General features: G+C 37.1%; 1 protein-coding gene across 6 annotated transcripts in view; it reads left to right on the forward strand.

Moving 5' to 3' along the window:
- Positions 1–18,856, forward strand: part of FANCC (FA complementation group C) — a 95,821-nt gene extending 76,965 nt beyond the window's left edge. For all 6 annotated transcript variants that reach the window (XM_086868370.1, XM_086868374.1, XM_086868371.1 and 3 more), the window contains 7 exons: positions 1,054–1,106; positions 3,654–3,753; positions 8,237–8,312; positions 9,105–9,186; positions 12,583–12,754; positions 15,295–15,495; positions 17,282–18,856. In XM_086868370.1, coding sequence (XP_086724496.1) covers positions 1,054–1,106; positions 3,654–3,753; positions 8,237–8,312; positions 9,105–9,186; positions 12,583–12,754; positions 15,295–15,495; positions 17,282–17,425 — 828 coding nt within the window. In that variant the 3' untranslated portion in view covers positions 17,426–18,856. The remainder of the gene's footprint in view (positions 1–1,053; positions 1,107–3,653; positions 3,754–8,236; positions 8,313–9,104; positions 9,187–12,582; positions 12,755–15,294; positions 15,496–17,281) is intronic.
- Positions 18,857–19,489: the final 633 nt, after the last annotated feature.

A 19,489-nucleotide genomic window follows, 5' to 3' on the forward strand; every position in this document is an offset into this window, starting at 1 on the left:
TTCTATAAACATAACTTTTATGTATTATTACCATATTGTATTAGTTTTCTACTTCGTACTTTTTAGCTTGGAACAATTGCATACAAGTTTTCAGTAGTGTGTTACGCAATTTAAGCTGTATTAATAAATGCCTTATAATAAATATTAATAAATGTATTAATAAATGCTTTATAATAAATTTATAAACAATATGCTTCCTAAAGTTTATAGAATGCATCTTGTTAAACATGCTTTACTCTAGGCTGTTTGAGAACTATATTCTTACTAAATTTAAAGGCACTAACATCGGAGGCAGTACATGAGGATTTGGTTTTCAACTTAGACTTTAACTTAGTACTTTGGGGAATGCATGAGTGGGTTTTTTTCTAGGTGTTCTAGAAAAGCCTAAGAATATGGAATTGGAAAGCAGTGTGTTTACTGGTCCATGTTTAATATTACAACTTTCTCAAAACAGTCTTTTGTGTGGTAGCATGGTAAAAGGCTTCGCTAGATTTAAAAAAAAATAAATTGATGCACTGAGATATTTAGCTTGTACTAGCAACTCTGAAGTTCACAAAAGAAGATAATACTGTCTTGGATGAAAATGCATGCAAAACTATTAAAGCCAGAGGTGATAAAATCATTTCAATTTCTGGAATTTAATTTTGGAGACGTAGCGAGAGTCTCAAAGCACATCCAGAAAGGATTGTCTGCAAAGTGGAAAGAAAAGCTTCTTGAAAATCTATCCCTGTGTCTAGCCTCCAGCAATTGCGTGCAAGAACCTGTTCTTTCTGTCTGCCACCTTTAATATTTGTAGTGATTGTTGTCATAAACAGATTGGGATCCCAGGTGTTTGCATTTAACAGCTGTTGAGCCTGCTTGGTCTCGCTGTGGAGAATCCTAAGAATCCTAATCCTGAGAAAATCTGAGGGTTTAGTAAGAGTTGATCTTAGAGTTACGGTTTAATAATGGCAGTGCAATAGCATCCATGAGTTAAGCTGTAAATTATGCAGTGACAGTTGTGTGAGTTGTTTCTTATTAATGCCTCATTTTCTTTCATTTGTTTATCAACAGCCACAAGCAGCAAGCCATCCTGCTATTTTCAGAATTGTAAATGAAATTTTCAAGTAAGTTTTGAAATAACTGTGGGGAAGGCTTTAAATATTGATTTCTTCAAGATTTTCTTCAAGAGCAGAAGCAGTATTATGATCTGCAGCATGTTATAATTACAAGATATCTTTTTCTTTACCTGTATGCTCTAAAGTCCCTTTCTGTGTAGTATACTGCAAATAATGAAAAGTGTTGAAATTCTTATGAACTTTAAATGAAAGTTACATGATAATAATCCTTGGTACAGTTGAATACATTGTATTTTAACCTTTAAAATTTGTAATTTATTTTGTACTTCAGTATAAATTTGTGGCTGAAATACAATTTTGAGGTGAAAATTATAAGTGCTGAAATGGCTTGGCCCACGCCAGCATAAAGGCAGCATTCTGCATTTAGCAGTGTAGCCTTTTTTATATTTCTTTTATACTTTTCAGGATTTATGTTAGATATGCTGTTAATGGACTTAAACTACTGATCCACCCATTAATAATGAGTTTGGTTTTTAATGCATTAAAATTATTTTGAAGCAACCTGGAATTATACTGGTTACCACGTGGGGGCTTCAAGTCCTTTATACTCAGTTTTCAGTGTCTTTTCACTTGACTTAAAACTTACTCATTGTAAGTAGATCTACTGCCAGGGTTATCAGTATTAACAATTCCAATACAACAGTAATGTATTTAGTGGCTGACCCTTTTTTGATCATCAAGAGTTTCCCTTCTTAGGAAAACAGGGCTCCCAGGTACAGGTGTTTGAGGGCATTTGTGTGTCTGTGTGCACGTTTAGGTTTGTGCAGGCACTAGCAGAAGAGTCTTGGCTGTAGAACTGTAGACCACTTTACTGTGAGAGTGGAGCCACTCCTCAGCCACTGCCCTGGCAGTCCTTTGTTGCTGTGGTCCTGTGTTTGCACATAGTTGGCGCTTTCTGAAAAGCTGAGATTCATCACTTTCCCAAAGCAAGATGCATTTAAAAATTGATCTGACTTCAGCAGATGTGTACTGATGTCTTAGGCTAGAGGCTGTCTATTGTGATGGTACAGGGAGATAAAATTTGTCCAAGCTTCTCAGCTTACTTAAGGTCATGCTATATAAAATATTTTCTAAAAAAAACAACACATTACTTCACTACTCTTTTGCATCCTTTCCCTTTGAATTAGAAATGGATAAAATGATGTTTCTCAGCTGATGCAGGACTTTGTCCAGCACAGTATTTTCTGGTAAAACCTTGCACTTCTATATGTTTCAAATTGTCTTAAAAAATGTTTTCCTGTTTCTAAGCCTACATTTATGTTCCCTGTCTTTACTTTGAATTGCTTCTGCTTAGTGTGCTTGTTCCTCTACACTGTTGGTATTAAAACCTTGATGTATTGTAAGAATACTCTGTCTCACCTCCTCTTGATACTTACATGAAGCTGTATATGTTAGCTGGTTTTTGCAGACCAATTGGTTTATGCAGCCTTCTGTTTGTTGTATTTCTCTAACATCCTTCCAACCATTATCAAGTGGTGTGCATGTGTTTAAGATACTACACCAGTTGTAATTACATGTGAGATTTTAGAGAACTACTGATAAATAAATTTATACTTCCTTGCTTGCAAACCTGTGTTAGGTTCTATAGCTGGCACAAAACTTTGATATTTGGGGTTAGTGTTCTGTTAGAAGTATGGATCTAAGCATTGTGACTCTTTCTGTAATAACTTTTCTTGGTATTGCATACATATTGAGATTAATTGTGCTAAAATACCTCGTCACAGTGATAATAATTACTGCTTTTATTTCCCAATACTTTCTTGCTATGTGTGGCTATACAGAAGTCATACACCTAGGCTGTCTTGAGTTTTCGTGTAATATTTACTCTTTTTCAGTGATTATATTTGCCTGTAGTTTTGTTAAATTTCTGTGTTACAGTAATGTATTAGCTCTTTATATGCTTTGGAAGGAATGAAACAATTCTCTAGTACTTGTATCTCACTGGGAACTTTGAACAGTATTTCTCCTTACTACTGTATGTCTTTCAAATAAGAGAATGCAAATCGCTGCTGTATGTTTTTCTCTACTTGCTCCATTTGCACAAGGTTATTTTGCACTATGGGAGGTGAGTTGAAGGATTCATCTTTGTAAACCTCTAGAGTGGCCTATGGGGTGCAGTCCCAAAAAAACACTATAAAGTATGCTTAACTTAATCATAGGAGCAGTTGCTCTGAACACAATAAACTGACCAGATGCCAAATTTGGCTAATAAAGTTGTGCTAGTCTTTTTAATTGTATACTTATTTAGGTAGGATAAACCATGTATCTGCATGTATATTGTATATACTTACTAGGTGTAGTTTATTTGTAGGAGTTGTGTGTGAGGTTTGTTTGGGGTTTTTTTAATTAAAAGTAAAATCTAAAAAGCCTGCAAAGTTAGTATTTCTGTTAGTGGTGTAATGAGCTCAGACACAGTTTGAATGTACAGCATACAAAGAATGTACCTTTTTCTTCCATTTCAGTAAACAGAAGTGTGAGGGGCAGACTAATTATCTGATCTGTCACATCTAACTTATCTAACTTCTCATTGTGTAGGAATGCACTGGTGGAAACTGAAGGAGCTTCAGAAGTTATGACAATAATACAGGTGTTTACACAGCTCTTCCTCCAGGCTTATCAGAATGAAAACAAACAGGTTAGTCAAGATCTCTTTCTTAGTGTTTTTTCCATTGAGAAAACGCAGAATTTTGCAAAAAAAGAAACCCAATTCTTAGGAGAAGTCACTGAATATAATAGATAAATAATAGCATCCCTCTGTAGCTGCAAAGATATGCTAAAGTTCAGTTCAAATATCTTCACCTGCACATAAAATTATAGCACGAAACCAATATGTAAGAGGCATTTACCTAAGTTAACCCTTTGACTATGTCTGCCTAAAGTGCTTTTCACAGGCTCAGTTCCCCTGATGCTGAAGTTTCTGCCTGTAGAGTGAACATGAACATTCATCTTTGATAAAAAGGAGGAAAAATGCTAGATGCATTTTTATTTTGCAGTAGCAGGGTCTCTGATAATAAATGAAGCAGAGATAACAACCCCATTCCCAGTCCCCTAAATAATTATAAGTAGGATATTGAATATTCATATTAGTCTGTTCAGAAGGTAAAAGACATAGAATACTTACTGGGACACAGAATACATACTGGTTTCAGTTCCTGATCCTCAGCAGTGATCTCTCTGCAATTTTCCTTGGTCTGTATTCTCAAATTTCATAGCTTAGTCTCTCATGCACAGATTTTTATACAGGTCTTACTGAACTGAATTAAGTGGAACTACTTTTGTGTTGATTTAAACAAGAGCAAGATCAGTTTCTCACCTTAAAATTTTGAAATACAGATATGAAAAATCTTATCTTACAGGTTGCAAACTTGAATTCAGATTCCCAAATCACATGGTCACATCCTGACCATCTTGTTTGTTTTTTGAAATCAAATTCATATGATGCAAGTTTGGAAAGACCCTGTTATCTAAAACTTTCCACTTTAAACTTAAGGGATTTCCAGTTTGATTTTTTGCATCTTTTTGAAGGAGATGGTAGTTAAGAGAATGCTGGGGTTTCTTGAAACTTACGGCAAGCTGGCTTTTAATTAGCAGTGTGATTGAATCTGTCTTCTAGCTTCAGGCAGCTGTCTTGCTTAATACAGTAGTATTAAAGTGCATGATAATCTCGTGCCACCCTGGCTGCATGGCAGCAGCACACTGTGTAGCCCCAGGTGGGGATCAGTGAGTGAGAATGAAAATAAAGATTCCACATCCATCAGACACCCAAGAGCTAATCCTGCTGCACAGGCAATACATTTTTTTTAAGGTGAAGATCCTTCACCTGCTGGCATTGCAACATGGACTACTGCCCGTTTTTCTAAAGTGGTTTTGAATGTTGAGTTTCCTTTATTTAATTTGCATACTGTTTAAGTCATGGAGTTCTCATTAAGGTATTATCTTCAATGATAGAATTAAAAGCCCCTTATCTCACAGTTTATGAATCAACTGTAATTTTAGCTAACAGCTAAACTTTAACTTCTAACTTTAGCTTGCAAAAAGGCTGGTGCTGATTGCTTCCTAAACTTTAAACTTGACTTGACATCAAACTTTGGTCATACCATTGGGATCTGTCTTTGTGGTATCTGGTTGCTCTTGACAGGACATACTGTGCTCCATTAGCATTTAGTAGAAGAATGGTAAAAACATTAATGACAGAAGATGAAGTGGGTTCTGCCTGGTCACTGAGACCTTCGGAATTTATAGACAGTTAATTGAAAAAACTCTAGGCAAACATGCATCCATAGAATTAGCAAAAGAACCGTGTTGTGCCTGGCAGGCAGGTTTGTGTGACAGGAGGAGAGTGATTCTCTGTTGCAGTGTGGCAGCTGTCAGAAATAGCTGTCTTTTCTAATAACTTTGTAGAAGATTTAGAGAAAACAAGGTTTGGCAGAAAAAAAGCTGAATAGTGGGAAAAGATAGTTCTATGGGGTTTAAGATAGTCTTTTTTATTTCCATGTTTTTGGAGACTGAAAACAGTATAAATGGAACATGGGATTTAAACCTGCTTAGGATAAAGTCCCATTTCTGTAGTTATTGAAGAAGAAGTTTATGAATGGGTCACAGTGAGATCACTGTTGGGATATGTTTTGTGTTAGCAGATTTTCTTATAGATTTGTGGTGCTATTGAAGGCTGACCTGAGGATAGTTGGGTCGTGTTGCTTGTAAATTTCACCTGGGAATTCTGTTTTAAATAGCTAGATAAATATTGTAAACCATTATTTAATGTTTATTTCCTGTTATACATCATGGCAGTTATTACACCCAGCCACATCCAAACTTGTTCTGTCTGATAGCACCTTGTTTTGCATTTTGTGATGGCATATGTAAGGAAAGAACTGGCTAAAACACTGTGTTTATATGGCAAACGTTTTTGGTTTTGCCTAGACAGTAAACTGAAAATTGTGTTCACTTACTCACAGTACTGTTCTCATATGTAGCATGGTGCTGTGGGTTGCCTCAGTTACTACTAATTGTATCAAGGAACATAGCTTTTTCATAGGAATTTTTGGTGCAGCTTAATTGGCTACACACATACTTTACTAGAGGGATTATTATTTTTTTCTAATTAGCCTAATTCCTCTTGACAAGTAGACTTCTGGAGTCTTACTCTACCAGTGATATATAGGCTATCTAAGAAGAATATATTCACATGCCGTAATTTCATTTAAGTGTTGTTGGCAGAACAAAAATAGTAGTAGAGAGAAGGTGTCTTTATGTTTGTTTATAAGATGTGTGCATATACATGCCAATAGAAAATAGTTACTAAATATAGTCTTCATTGGATTTACAGCTCTATCACGTTTTATTCATATTCCCAGTCTGTGTTTCAAGAGATGATCTGTTAGCTAAATGGCTTCTTACCCCTAAAAAAGAAGACAAAAGAGTTCTGAGATTAATGGTACAGAGATTCAGATATGTAAATGAAACACCATAGGTTGCTTGAGAATTGGAAGGGACCTCTGGACATCATCTTCTCTAACTCCCCAGTTCCAAAACATAGCTGCTTGTAACCAGTTGTCCAGGACTGTGTCGAGATGGGGCTCTACAACTCTTCTAGGCAAACTGTGGTAGTGCTTGGCCATCTCACAGTAAAAAGAAAGTGAAAAAATAAATTACAGAATGTTTTCTGGTATACAGACAGAACTTCCTGTGCTTGTGCTTTTGTTATGCCATTACCTCTGATCCTGTCACTATGCACCACTGCAAAAGCCCTAGTTCTGTTGTTTTGCACCCTCCTTTTAGGTATTTATATGTTGGTAAGATCTTCCTTGGGACTTCTCCAGCCTCTCTCAGTCCTTCCTCAAAGAAGTTCTCATGTCCTTTAATGATCCTTGTGGCCCTTTATTTAACTGGGCATTAACTGGGCATAGTATTTCAGGACAGGCTGCTGGAATGGCTGCTTACAGTGCGGAGGGGAGGGGAAGAAGCACCTCGCTGGACCTGCTGGCAATCCTTTGCCTAATGCAGCTCAAGATATCACTCACTGCTGTGCTGCAGGGCAAACACTGCTGACTCACACTCACCTTGGTGTCCACTGGGTCCACAGGTCCTTCTCTGAAAACTGCTCTCCAGCTAGGTGGCTGCCAGCATGTACTGGTGCCTGGAGTTATTCCTCCCCAAGTGCAGGACTTCATACTTTCTCCTTGTTGACATTTATGTGGCTTCTGTAAGCCCATTTCTCCAGCCTGTCAAGGTCCCTCTGGATGGCTGTCCTTTCATGTATCAGCCACTCCTCCCCATTTTGTGTCATCACCAAACTTGCCAAGGGAACTCGCTGCCCCTTCTTCCAGTTCTGAAATGACTGAAAATGTTGAATAGGCCTGGACCCAGCAGTGACCCTGCTGTGCCCTGGTAGTTACTGGACTCCAGCTAGATTTTGTGCCAGCGATCACCATCTGGGTCTGGCTGAAACTGTCTGTCTCAGAGGGAGTTGGTGTTGCACTTGCACGTGGGTGCTCCGTGTTGGATGTGCCTGTGGTGCGTGCTTGCAGAACAAACAGATTAAAGGTGTGCTGCTGCTGGTCTCAGTTACGCAAGCAGGGAAGGCGCACGTTCTCAGATAAACAGGGCGAGTCTGCTAGCTGTGACTGCCCTACCTGCTGCTGGAGCAGGTCCTAAGAATGTTAGGTTTCCATTTTTGAACAGATGGCAGTAATCTAGACAACGCCCTCAGAGTCTGTAGATGTTATTAGTTCTTAGCTTAGTATCATCTGTGAATCTGTTTACACTGGAAAATGTAATTAAACTGGTGTCTCTTTCAAGCTCTGCATATTAAGAGTGAAAACTTACATGAGTACAGGGAAAAAAGACTAAGACTAGTAACGTGTCATTTTCTTCATGCTCTGAACCTTCTTTCATGCATATACTTCTAAAATCTTTAAATAACTACTTTTCATAAGCAAGCATTTCCTAAGTGTCCCCCTTTTTTATACAAAATTCTAAAATTAATTAAAGAGTTAATTTTCTGTTTTCTTGCTTCAGTCTGTATTGTTAATTACTGCCTTAGATGAGATTATTCACTGTGGGTTTGTTTTGAAGACTGACCAGAAACCTCCTAAAATAATGATTTTGTGTCTCAGCGTAAGTTTCCATTGAAGGCCTACTTCCCACACCATCACCAGCCCCTTGTTAGAGGCTTAGTCAGACGTCCTTTTGGTAAGTTTTTTCATAAAGGATTTGCAGCATTATGAATCTGCATGGTCTGTATATGTCTTAAAACAACTTTAAAAAGGATAGAGATAACTTTTTGCCATTTCCTTAATAGGGCATATTTGATTTAGCGATTTTAATAATATTCTTTTAATGTATTTTTGTGCAGGAGCATCTGATTCTATTGTAACAATACTACAGATGTAACTAAAGAAAACTAAATCGGAAGTGAATAACAAAGAATGCATAATTAAGTAGGAATGAAGCCACATTACAGAGATTATAAAAATACTGCAGTCTTCTTATGTTATAATATCAGTAATTGTCATTATGGAAGAATTCATATGTATTTCACAAGAAGAATGTATTTCTGTTTCTCTCTGAGGCTTGAATTTTAATATTTTAGATTGCAAACCAAATTTTTTTAGGTTGCCTATTCATACAGATCAAGAAACCACTTTTCAATTTGGTATGAATTTTATGAACAATAATTAAATCTCAGTACAAGTATTACTGCACTTGTTATATATTGATATTGAGATAGATAGCAAGGGAACTTCAGCCTCATTTCAATATTCCTAGCTGTACTTCCTTTCATTTGCTTTAATCAATGAAGTGTTGTATGAAACACAGTAATAAGTATTGTTGAAAATTGGAAAATTTTAAAATCAAATTTTGAATACTTTGTGATAACTGAATCAATTTGGAGAAATACTATAGCTACCATAATGCTTCAGTGTTACATTCTAGTGGAGAGGCTGTAATTTTAAGAGTTTTGTTTTCATCCTTCATCCTCAGAACTCCCAACTACATATTGGTCTCAGCACTTGAAACACATTTCGGATATGCTCAAAGCACTAGTAGAGGACACAAACATTAGGTAAGCAATATAAGATCCTTGAACTTCTTGTCCTTTGCATGTAAGTTTGTGAAAGGTCATGTCATTTGAAGTTTTTAGCAGCCACATTTCATCATTCTCTTATTATTCTCTAAGCTGGGCTTTATTTTTAAGAATAGGACTTGGATTACTTACTGAACCTGAGCTTTATAGCTTACAGCTATCTGCATAATGGAAATGCTTATTTGTTTATTCTCCCATTTCTCCCTCAGAACTTTCAACTGTATTTTATGAAGGAGTGTTGCTTTCTGCAGGCTTGTACAAATGCCCAAACTGCAAACTTCCTTATTTTCATAAATATATGACTGCCAGATTGCAGTATCATTTTTGTTGCATTAATCTCTGGGCTCCATGTCACTCCATGTTTCTGACCCGCTGCCCTTGGGGCTTGTTTGTCTTCATGAATTATGCTTTGATAGGGGATATTCTGGGACTATATGAAAAGAATGAAAAAACATACATCTCTAATTGCTGCTGCCTTTTAATTCTTTCTTGTAAGGAGTATGATGAAACCTGACTTGTACAGGATACAAGTACTTGCATACAAGTTTGCTTAGGTCTTCTCTGAGATTTAGCTGTCCAAAGAATGTTGAACAGCTTTTAAATTCAAAGAAACAAAATTAATTTTGATTTTAAACTTGAAATACATCAAAAGAAACGTGAAACACCAAGGCCAGCCAGACTTGCAAAACAAGATTATAGAATCACAGAATCACCTAGGCTGGAACAAATCTTTGAGATCATCAAGTCCAACCTATGACCTAACACCACCTTGTCAACATGAAATGCCATATCCAGTCTTTTCTAAACATCTCCAGGAACAGTGACTCTGCCACCTCCCTAGGCAGCCCATTCCAATGTCTGATTAGTCTTTCTGTGACGAACTTCTTCCTAATGTCCAACCTAAACCTCCCTTGATGCAGCTTAAGCCTGTGTCCTCTTGTCCTGTCACTGGTTACATGGGAGAAGAGACCGAGCTTCACCTGGCTTCATCCTCCCTTCAGACAGTTGTGGAGAGCAATCAGCTCTCCCTGAGCCTCCTTTTCTCCAGGCTAAACAACCTCAGCTCCCTCAGCTGCTCCTCACAGGACTTGTGCACCAGATCCTTCATGAGCTTGGTTGCCCTTCTCTGGACGCGCTGCAGCATCTCAGTGTCCTTCCTAAATTGAGGGAAGAACTGGACACAGCACTGGAGGTGTGTTCTCACCGGTGCCCACTACAGGGGCACAGTCACTGCCCTGCTCCTTTTGCTGATACAGGCCAGGATGCCATTGGCCTTCTAGGCCACCTGGGCTTACTGCTGGCTCATGTTCAGTACACTGTCAGTCAGTACCCCCAGCTCCCTTTCTGCCTGGCTGCTGTCCAGCCACACTGTCCCTGTTTTCCCCCTGGCTACTGGAACAAAGATCCTTGGAACCGTGCTTGGTTTCAGTTAACTCCTGAGGGCCTTTTTTTGTTGCTGAGTGGCAGAAAAAAGCTTTTTGTTGATCCCTCTGAGGCCAGGCTGTCTGGTGGTAGCTTCTCACTTTCTGTATGAGCTGCAGTTCAGTGCTTGCCTGTTCATCCCTGAAGTGTGTCAAACCTTTCTGTCCTTGGAGTGTGACCTGTAGCTGACCCTGACTTCTTAAGCACATAACTCAAGCTTAGAACAAATAAATAAAACAAATATCATCCATCATAATGCATTACAATAATATAACCATGTCTCTTCTCCTTCTGTTGCCAAGCCCTTTCTTGGTTCATATGTAGTCTTTTTCCCCCTTTATTTTGCACAGCTCACTAGTTTAAACAGTATTGTGCTTGCCAAAATACACTGGCAAGTGTATTCTGCCACTTTATTTCCTCTAGAACGCCTGCAAGAATTATGTTTTCTACAAAATCCCTCCCAGTTAGAAAGAAAACTGATCTAACATGTTTTAAATACTAATAGCCATGAGGAAACCATATTCAGTTTTCTTTTATTGCTTTATTCCTGATTCTGTATTCTTTGGACTTAATAAGATTTACAGAACAGAAAAAAAATACTGTTACCCAGCATATCCTGTTGCTTCTCAGTGCTCTCTTTTTATACATGTTGGTTTTCAGGGGTTTTATTTTATACCAAATGTGAGTCTTATTGCAAAGTGCTTTCTGTGTCCTAATCAACAGATTGCTTCTGTGCTGAGGTTTATTACTGTATGTAGTACTGTCAGTGAACAGTGTTACATGAAATGTTACATGACATTTAAACCAGGAATCAGTTGATCAGTTGATGAATTTATGGACATTTTGTGGGAGAAAAAACCAAAAAAAGCCAAGGGCCACTTTTGGCAATGATGGTGGAGCATAGGTGCCTCTACAGAGCGGGCAGAAATAGCAGTGGGGACAGAAGTGGAGGCTTCATGACTCCAAAACAGGCATTGTAACAGTAGAAAGTCTTCAAGATAATGGTAACATCGACTCCTGGAATTTCTAAGATCTCTTGTAGTTTCCTTGCAAAAGTGGCACAGCAGCTTTTTGAGTCCCCAGGAATAAAACATAAGAAAACCATCAAATTCTTCCAAGTTTTGTCAAATTTATTAGGAATAATTGTTCCTAGTTCTTAATCTTAATCTAGCTGTCCTTCGGTTTGTCCTTCCATGCTTAGTTTAACTTTCTGCACCTGAGACACCTACCACTAGTTTGCATCTCTTTTTCTTTAGTCTTCTCTAACTTTAGAGGAATGCACATGAGAAAATGTGGAGATGAGTGGTGGTCCTTTCTTACAGCAATAATCCTTTTGTAAACACCTCCAAAATTTTCATCTAAGACTATATGAATTTAAACAGTCAGAAGATATACTTTAAAATATACTTTAAAATTTATATTTAGTCCACCTAAATGTAATTTCTCATTAATTACCAAAAAAGATGTATTTCATTAATTACTGAAAAGCAGAAAATAACCCTGGAAAGCAACAAAGAGAAACTGAAAAGCAACAGTATGTTAAGAGTGCAATACTTGAAATATGATTTCAAGTTTTGGAAATTCTGCAGCTGAAGAGTATAAATAGTAGGGATGAATTTTATTATGTATCTTTTCATGCACAGTAATTTGTCACAGTTTATTAGAAACTGCTAATAAGGCTAGTCTGTTGTACCGTCAAAGTTAATCTGTAGTAGCTCTGGGTGTGTATTGTTAGATTTCAGACTAAGTACATGCCTGTATGATTAACAGGTAAGGTATTCTCTGTTGAAGAGTAGTTTGAATTTTTTTTTTTAAAGTTAAGTTTTTTTTTTAAAGTTAAGTGGCAACTTAACTTTAAAATTAACTTAACTTAAATTAACTTGTAGTTAATTTAAGGCAATTAAAAGTGTTAAATAATGAGAAATACCTAATTTTATCTGTGTTGTTTTCCAGTTCTCTCACTGACCTCTTTGAAATATGGTTTTTGGTTGCTTGTTTTGGAGAATGGTTGGATATTGCAGCAGAACAATTACTGAAGGCTGCTGTAGAACCAGATGCTGTGCTGTGGCTGCTGGCATTTTACTACTGTCCTAAGAATGAAAATCAACAAAGGACTGAAACAATGGTAGGTAATGTAGTGATAGTGAGTGACAGTAAGCAGTCAATGGTCTAATTATATCTTATTGCTGTAAAATAAATAGTGCACACCAGAAAAATGAAAGGTATTGACTTTACAAAGTCTCTCACAGTGCACAATTTGAAAGTTTGTGGGTTTTTTTCTGATTTTTTACATTTAGAAAAACTTTTTCCTCTAAACCTATAGATTAGCAACCTCTTGGCTTTCTTTTGGATAACAAATGCGTTTTTAATCATAAATAAAAATGCCCTAGTGATGGTATTTTTTAAATCAGTGTGGCAGAATTCAGCATGCCTGTGTTATGGCGTCTTTTGAGAAGGAAACAAGAGAAATCACAGCAGTTGAAACCGTGAAGATACTTATCAAACACAGCCTTGAATCCTAATCTTGCCCAGCTATTCTGATTTCTCTCCAGTTTTTGGCATGTGATGCTGTAATAAGTATGTGGTAATAACATGTGCTGGGCTGGTAACAGACGGAGCAGTGCTCTAACCTTACACACTGTGCTGCACATAGAGTGCTGGGTGTCTGTGTGTGCAAGCAAATGTTTGAAAGCCTTCCATTCAAACCTATTACTCAGATCTGAACTAGCCCAAGCAGTTGGATCTATGAAGCCTTGACTTGAAAGGCTGCAACTTGTCTAGTTCTCCTTAATTTGAAAATAGGTTCTGGTGGATTTAGAAATGCAGCTCAGTACACCACAGTGGTAAAAATCATGCTTTGAATTTACATTTAATGGTCCACGTACAACAGTGCATTATGCAATATTTTATTTCCCTTCCTTCTCCTCTTGCTTCCCAGATGGCACTACAAGTGCAAGATCACATCCAAATCACTTACAATTTTTTTTTCTCTTAAATTTCTCATAGTCTAGAAGCAGGGGATAGGATATTGGCTGAGGAGAGTTAGGTTGGAGATATGGTAAAGTAAAGCAATCAGGGTTGTTTTTACAATGTAGTCTTGGAAAAGTAGGCAGTATGTGAGCAATAAACAAGACTGAATGAAACTATTGCACTACAGATGCAGAGGAATGTATGTATTGTTCTAACTCCACAGAATGAAATCACTTTGTCCCATATATGAAAGAAATCATCTTCCTTTGTATTCCCTATTCCATCAGTTTATTATTCAGTCATAACATAAGACAAACTTTAGAGATAAAAAAGCTTTTCTGCTGACAACTCAGTGACTCATCTTTTTCCAGGGGTCTGATTTCAGTTCATTATCATTCTTTTCTTAGCTGTTTCATCTGAAACTTTTGTTTTGTTTTGTTTTGTTTTGTTTTGTTTTGTTTTGTTTTGTTTTGTTTTGTTTTGTTTTTTTCCCCCCCACAGGTCAGGCTACTTCAGAAGCATTCCCACACTTCATGCAAAACTTCTGCCTTTAGTTAGGTGTTTGGGTTTTGTTTTTAATTTATCCTTTGGCAGATTAGCTCTCAGCTCTTTCAAATGAAGTGGTTTCCACCTTTAGGGTCTGAAACACTGAAGGAGCAAAACTTGGAGTTGGCACTAAGAATGAGATTTCTAGGGGACATGAGCTCTTGGAGCAGGACCAGGTGCTCTCCATCTGCAGTCTCTGGCTCATATGATGCACAGAGGAATAAAGAATTGTGAGGAATTCCAGTTACCTTTCTGTAGATCATGGTATCATTTGTGCTTTACATGTAGTTGTGGATTTAATGCAAGAATAGCAGCTTCTTCTGACTATATTAAGTGAAATTGTTAAAAGGGTAGGTCAGCATCAGATAAATACCTGAAAAAAATTGTCCCAGTGTTTTTCCCAAGTTTTTTTCCTTGAGAAGCAGGTGTTCTTTTTCTTTGGGTCTGCAGTGGTGTATTTTTCTGCTGTTCCAGCTGATACTCATTTGCATTCTGTCTGCAAGTTTTTTCTGTTAATTTTTAACACAGTGAACAGAATTATTATTGCGATTTTTTAGCAGTAGTTGCTTATAGCTCTTTCTCTAGAGCTGCCAAAATCTTCTGCTTCCTAGCCCCAGTGGAAGTTAGGTTTTATTGTCTAGCTCACAACATAAAAACATAAGTTGAAAACAAAACAGGAAGAGGTTAAAGCACACATTCTTACCAGAACATTTTATCAGGCAAGGTCAGGATGCATGGGGATTCAATTGATTTACAGCAGCAATACTGAAATGAGCCCTTGAGGAGCCTTTGTTCTTTTTCCCACAATGCAAAAATCGGACCATGTTCTTCTAAGGGACTTTCTCCATTTCCTTATATTATTAAAAAGGTAAAATCCTGGCTTGGAGCCCTGTCTGCTTCATTTGCAAGACCAAAAGGAAAAAAAAAAAAGTCTATTCTGTCCACCTTTGTGTGTGTGAATCAGTGTAGAAGAAATTTGTTACAGCCCTTCCTTCCCTGGTTTTCCTGCTGGTTAAATTCAAACTTTTTTCGTGTTTGAGTTTCTCTGAGGATTCAGTTGTCTTTTCCTAAATAAATTCTAAGTAAAATACCATAGATTTGACCTTCATTCTTCTCTGATCCTGCATCCTTTGAAATTATTTCCTACAGGTAGAAGCTCAAGCAGTCTACAATAATCTAATGATGGTGTTCAGCTGTGCAGACCTTTCTGTCAAAGACCTGGAGGCTGCTGTACACAGGATAACGGGAATAGAGCAGTGTTGTAACCAGCATCTCACAACACATCTTCTGACCAACTTTTTGCTCTTCTCCGCTGGTGGACATAAGATTGCCCAGGAATGTATTTGCCATGTAAGTGTTTCTTCCCTTTTTTTCCAGTTTAACTTAAATACATATTTATTTTACTATTTTTAAGTTTCTACCACTTAATAAAGAAAACACATAACAGAATTAAGGGAGAGTGTGACTACAACAGCCATATCTAACCTGCTACGTATCTATTTCAGCTACAGTCAAAATATTTTACACTCACTTCTTGATCTCACTGACGGAGTTGCTGTTGTCACTATACAGATGCCGAGACAGCTGAAGGCATAGCTTGCAGTTAAGGGATACCTACAGTTCATTTACACATGGTATAGATAGCGTGTGCAGACATTTTGATTTTCCCATAAAAATCAATCCTTAAATTATCCAGCTACTGCAGACATGATGGAACTCTCTTCTCGCTGTTTGCCATTGGATGGAACAGCTGGTTACAACTGATGTGGCAGAACCTTGGTGTTGGCAAAGCCAGTGAGGAAAACAGTGTGGTAATTGAGAGAGAAGAAGAGAATGAAGAGCTAAGACAGTGTCTCTTATGGTGTATAATAAGATGAAGAGGGGTAAAAGGCTTGCCACAGTGTCTTCCTGTCAGTGACGAGAGCCTTCAGATATATTGGTGCAAGCTTTAAAATGTGTTCTTGTCTCTTAAGATAAAACAATGCTATCTCAGTGTAGGATTATAAATCTATTCCTTACTATCAAACCATATTCTTGTAAGAATTACATGCCTCCTATGCAAGCAGGTCCAGGGCTAGTATGTAGTTTCAATACTTCCAAAAGTTTTTCCACTCAGCAGCAGCGTGGTCTTATGTATAGACCTGTATAGAGTATATGGCATGTGTAAGGCATCTGATTTTGTGACAGAGCTGGCTGACTAAAAAGACATAGCATTTTCCTCTTTACCAAGGGCTAAGGTATTTCTCACATCCTAGGATGCAAATGATCAATCTTCTTCTCAGCCTAAGAATGTAACAATAAAGTTCAGGGGAGGTTTGTACATATTTTTACAGACTGCTATTTCTAGATTCTCTTCATGATGCAATGTACTAGCCTGCTACTTTAAATTCCTCCAGGAGAACCAAAGGCACTCTTCAGCTTCTTTATAGTTAGCAATATAACTGACTTTCAAAACTCTGAATATTTCCTGGAGCAGAGTGGTCATGAGCTGTTGTAGACCAGTTTGTTGGTTTATCAGTCTGATTAATTTTGACTGTATCTGTATAATCACCAATGTGTGATTAGGCTCTCCATGTGGTTGGAAGAGGACTAAAGACAATGTATGGAAGGCAGAATGGTGTGGAACTGGTTTGGGATGCATGGCTGTGGTTTGTTTTAGCAGAGTAAACTGTGGTTTTTACACAGATAATGAGGACTCAAGGCCTCCTGATCTGCAAAAATTGCAACTTAGGGTCTTGTCCTTCTTTTTTTTTGTCATCTTTTGGGGGAGGTATTTATTTTCACTTTTGAAAGCTTTACAGAATTGAATTGTCCCCCAGATACACACAGAACCTTCATGTGCTTTTAGTTCTTTTCTGTGGCAATGACTTACAAATGGTTATACTGTGTATCCGTTTGTGTTTCCTTTAAAAACTTTCTGGCCTCCTGATTTGTTACACTTAAATTTGAGACAACAACAGAAATCTCAGAGTTGCTTTGCTCCACAGAGATGTATGAAAAGAGATACCTTGAGCAGAAGCTGGTTCTCAGATATGCAGTGGTGAGGGAAAAATCCGGTTTTCTTGCAAGCATTTTGAAGAATTCTTAGTATTTAGCAACATAATTGCCTAATTTAACCTTTTGTGTTTCCTTTCAGATTGCTGAGATAACTGATACAAGCAAAGAAGTTTATAACCTTCTTATCCGTACTGCATACAGATTTAACAATAGTGGAGAAGAAAACCAAAGGACTGTGAAGCTGCTGAATGAACTTCTTGAAAAACTTACATCGGAAGTTTAGAATTTTGATGTCATCTATTTATCAAACCAACAAATCAGGTCTTTATCCAGGTCTCAGACTTCCATTAGCATCTGGCACTGCCAGTTACCAAGGGCAGAAATGTACTTACATAAGCTATAGCTGCTAACTTACGTTCTCTCATCTATATTGAAAAATAATCTGTTGATTGAAAATGTTCATCTTTTGAAACGTAACAGTAAATATTAAAGATGCTTGAAAATTTTGTTCTGAGTACCTTTTGTAACAAGACACCTACATAATTTAAAGTAGTTCACTTATCTCCTTATTGTTTATTTGGCTGAGGTTCTGTTTTTCTCCCAAATTAGTCATGTGGGTTTTTTAAGCAAGTGATATCCAATTGCTTGTTTGGGAAGTTGTTAGTAAAATGTTTTGTTCTGTGCTTCTGCTTTTATGAGACTAACGATGATCTCAAGTGATTCATGGTGTTCTCAGGAAATCAGTGAGTGATGTTTCCTGAACTCTTTCCTTCTTTTTGAAAATGTTTCCAAAATGAAACTCTTCCCAGATTTGCTAAATGTGGGTTTTTTTTCAATATTGCAGCTCTCACAGGACAGTGTTCTCCTCTAAGTACTATACCAATAGCTGGTCTTTGTCAACAGATACTGCAGGCATAAAATTGCTTTGAATAAAGCCCACTTAACAGTGTGCTGTGACTGATGCTGTTATTTATTAATTTAAGAAATATGGGGGTTTTATTCAGACAAAAGAGGGCAAGTGAAGCAGAGGCATAAGGACATTTTCCTGTTTGAAGGGACAGATTTCCTGTAAAGGTTGCAACTCACTGTCTTCATTTTTGTGTCCAGCAGTAATTTGCTTACTTCTTTGTTTAGTTTTTTTCTCTCCTGCATAGACAGGAGATAAAAAAATATGCAAGAAGCATAGACAGGTTATGGCTTGTGTTTTTTACCCCTAGGAAAGTGTTTTTCGCAAGACATTTTGTGAACCTGTCTTTAGCTTAACTAGAAAAAAAAGTATAGAAAATAGTAGTGACAGAGCATCCTAACTTTTCTCAGTAATTTCTTCTCCTGTATTTCTTATCTGTAATTCCAGTGCCTATGCTGTGCTACTCAAAGATGCTACCTGGAATACTATAGTTACCTATAAAATCCAAGACATGTGTCTCGAATTAATAAAGCTTTGTGAATGCAGCATTTGTTTTTGAGCAAGGGGAAAGAAAAACAGTGTACTTAGTGTCCCTTGGCTGTAAGAAGTGGAAAGATATTTTCTGTTATGCTGTTAACTGATTTCTTACAATTTTCTTCCCAGTGAGTCATATTATGGAAGTTACGTGCCCTCTTAGTCCGTTTGCTAGTGAAAAAATAACAAACACGTAATGTATGTCTGCAAAGAAAAGAGTTCTTTCCTCATTTTTGATTAAAAAATATTTTTAAATAAAAATTCAGAAAGAAATATATAGCAATTTTTCTGATGTTAGTAGCCACACTTATCTAAAAAAGTAAAATTAAGCAACCCAGTTTTCTGTTCCCTGAATACCATAACTGAAAAATATCGGATTAAACGAAATTATTTTTTGGTCATGAACTCAGAAGTATTTGTCTAGTTAAAACAGATGTGGAGTGCCTCTATTTAGAATGATAAATTAGTATGATAAACAATCTGAAATTTTAACCCAAAGGAAGAAGGACTATTTTTGTTTGGGTTTTTTTGTTTTGTTCTTGTTTAATGTCTAATCTGGTTGTTGGATATGAGGCTCTTTGGTTGTGTTTCCTCCATATTGTGCCTATATGTAATTTTAACTACATAGAAGAAAGATTAGCAAAGAATTGCAATATCTATTTCTTGCAGATTAATCAGGTGAGTGGTATGGGTATTATGTTTAGATGTATAGGGCAGTTTTGGGGCCGGTATCTTTTCTTTATTGGTGTTTTTATTTTTCCACTGAAAAAATGCATGAAAATTCTTCTAACTTCCTTTAATAAAACCAATATGCTGATAAAGAAGGATAAATCAATTCAAGCAGGAAGGGAATGTACAATGAAAGCAGTAAAAACCCATAATTAGTAGTGAATTGGTACATTCATG

This window comes from Cyanistes caeruleus, chromosome Z, assembly GCF_971803275.1.
Source record: "Cyanistes caeruleus chromosome Z, bCyaCae1.hap1.1, whole genome shotgun sequence".
Classification (NCBI taxonomy): Eukaryota; Metazoa; Chordata; class Aves; order Passeriformes; family Paridae; genus Cyanistes; species Cyanistes caeruleus.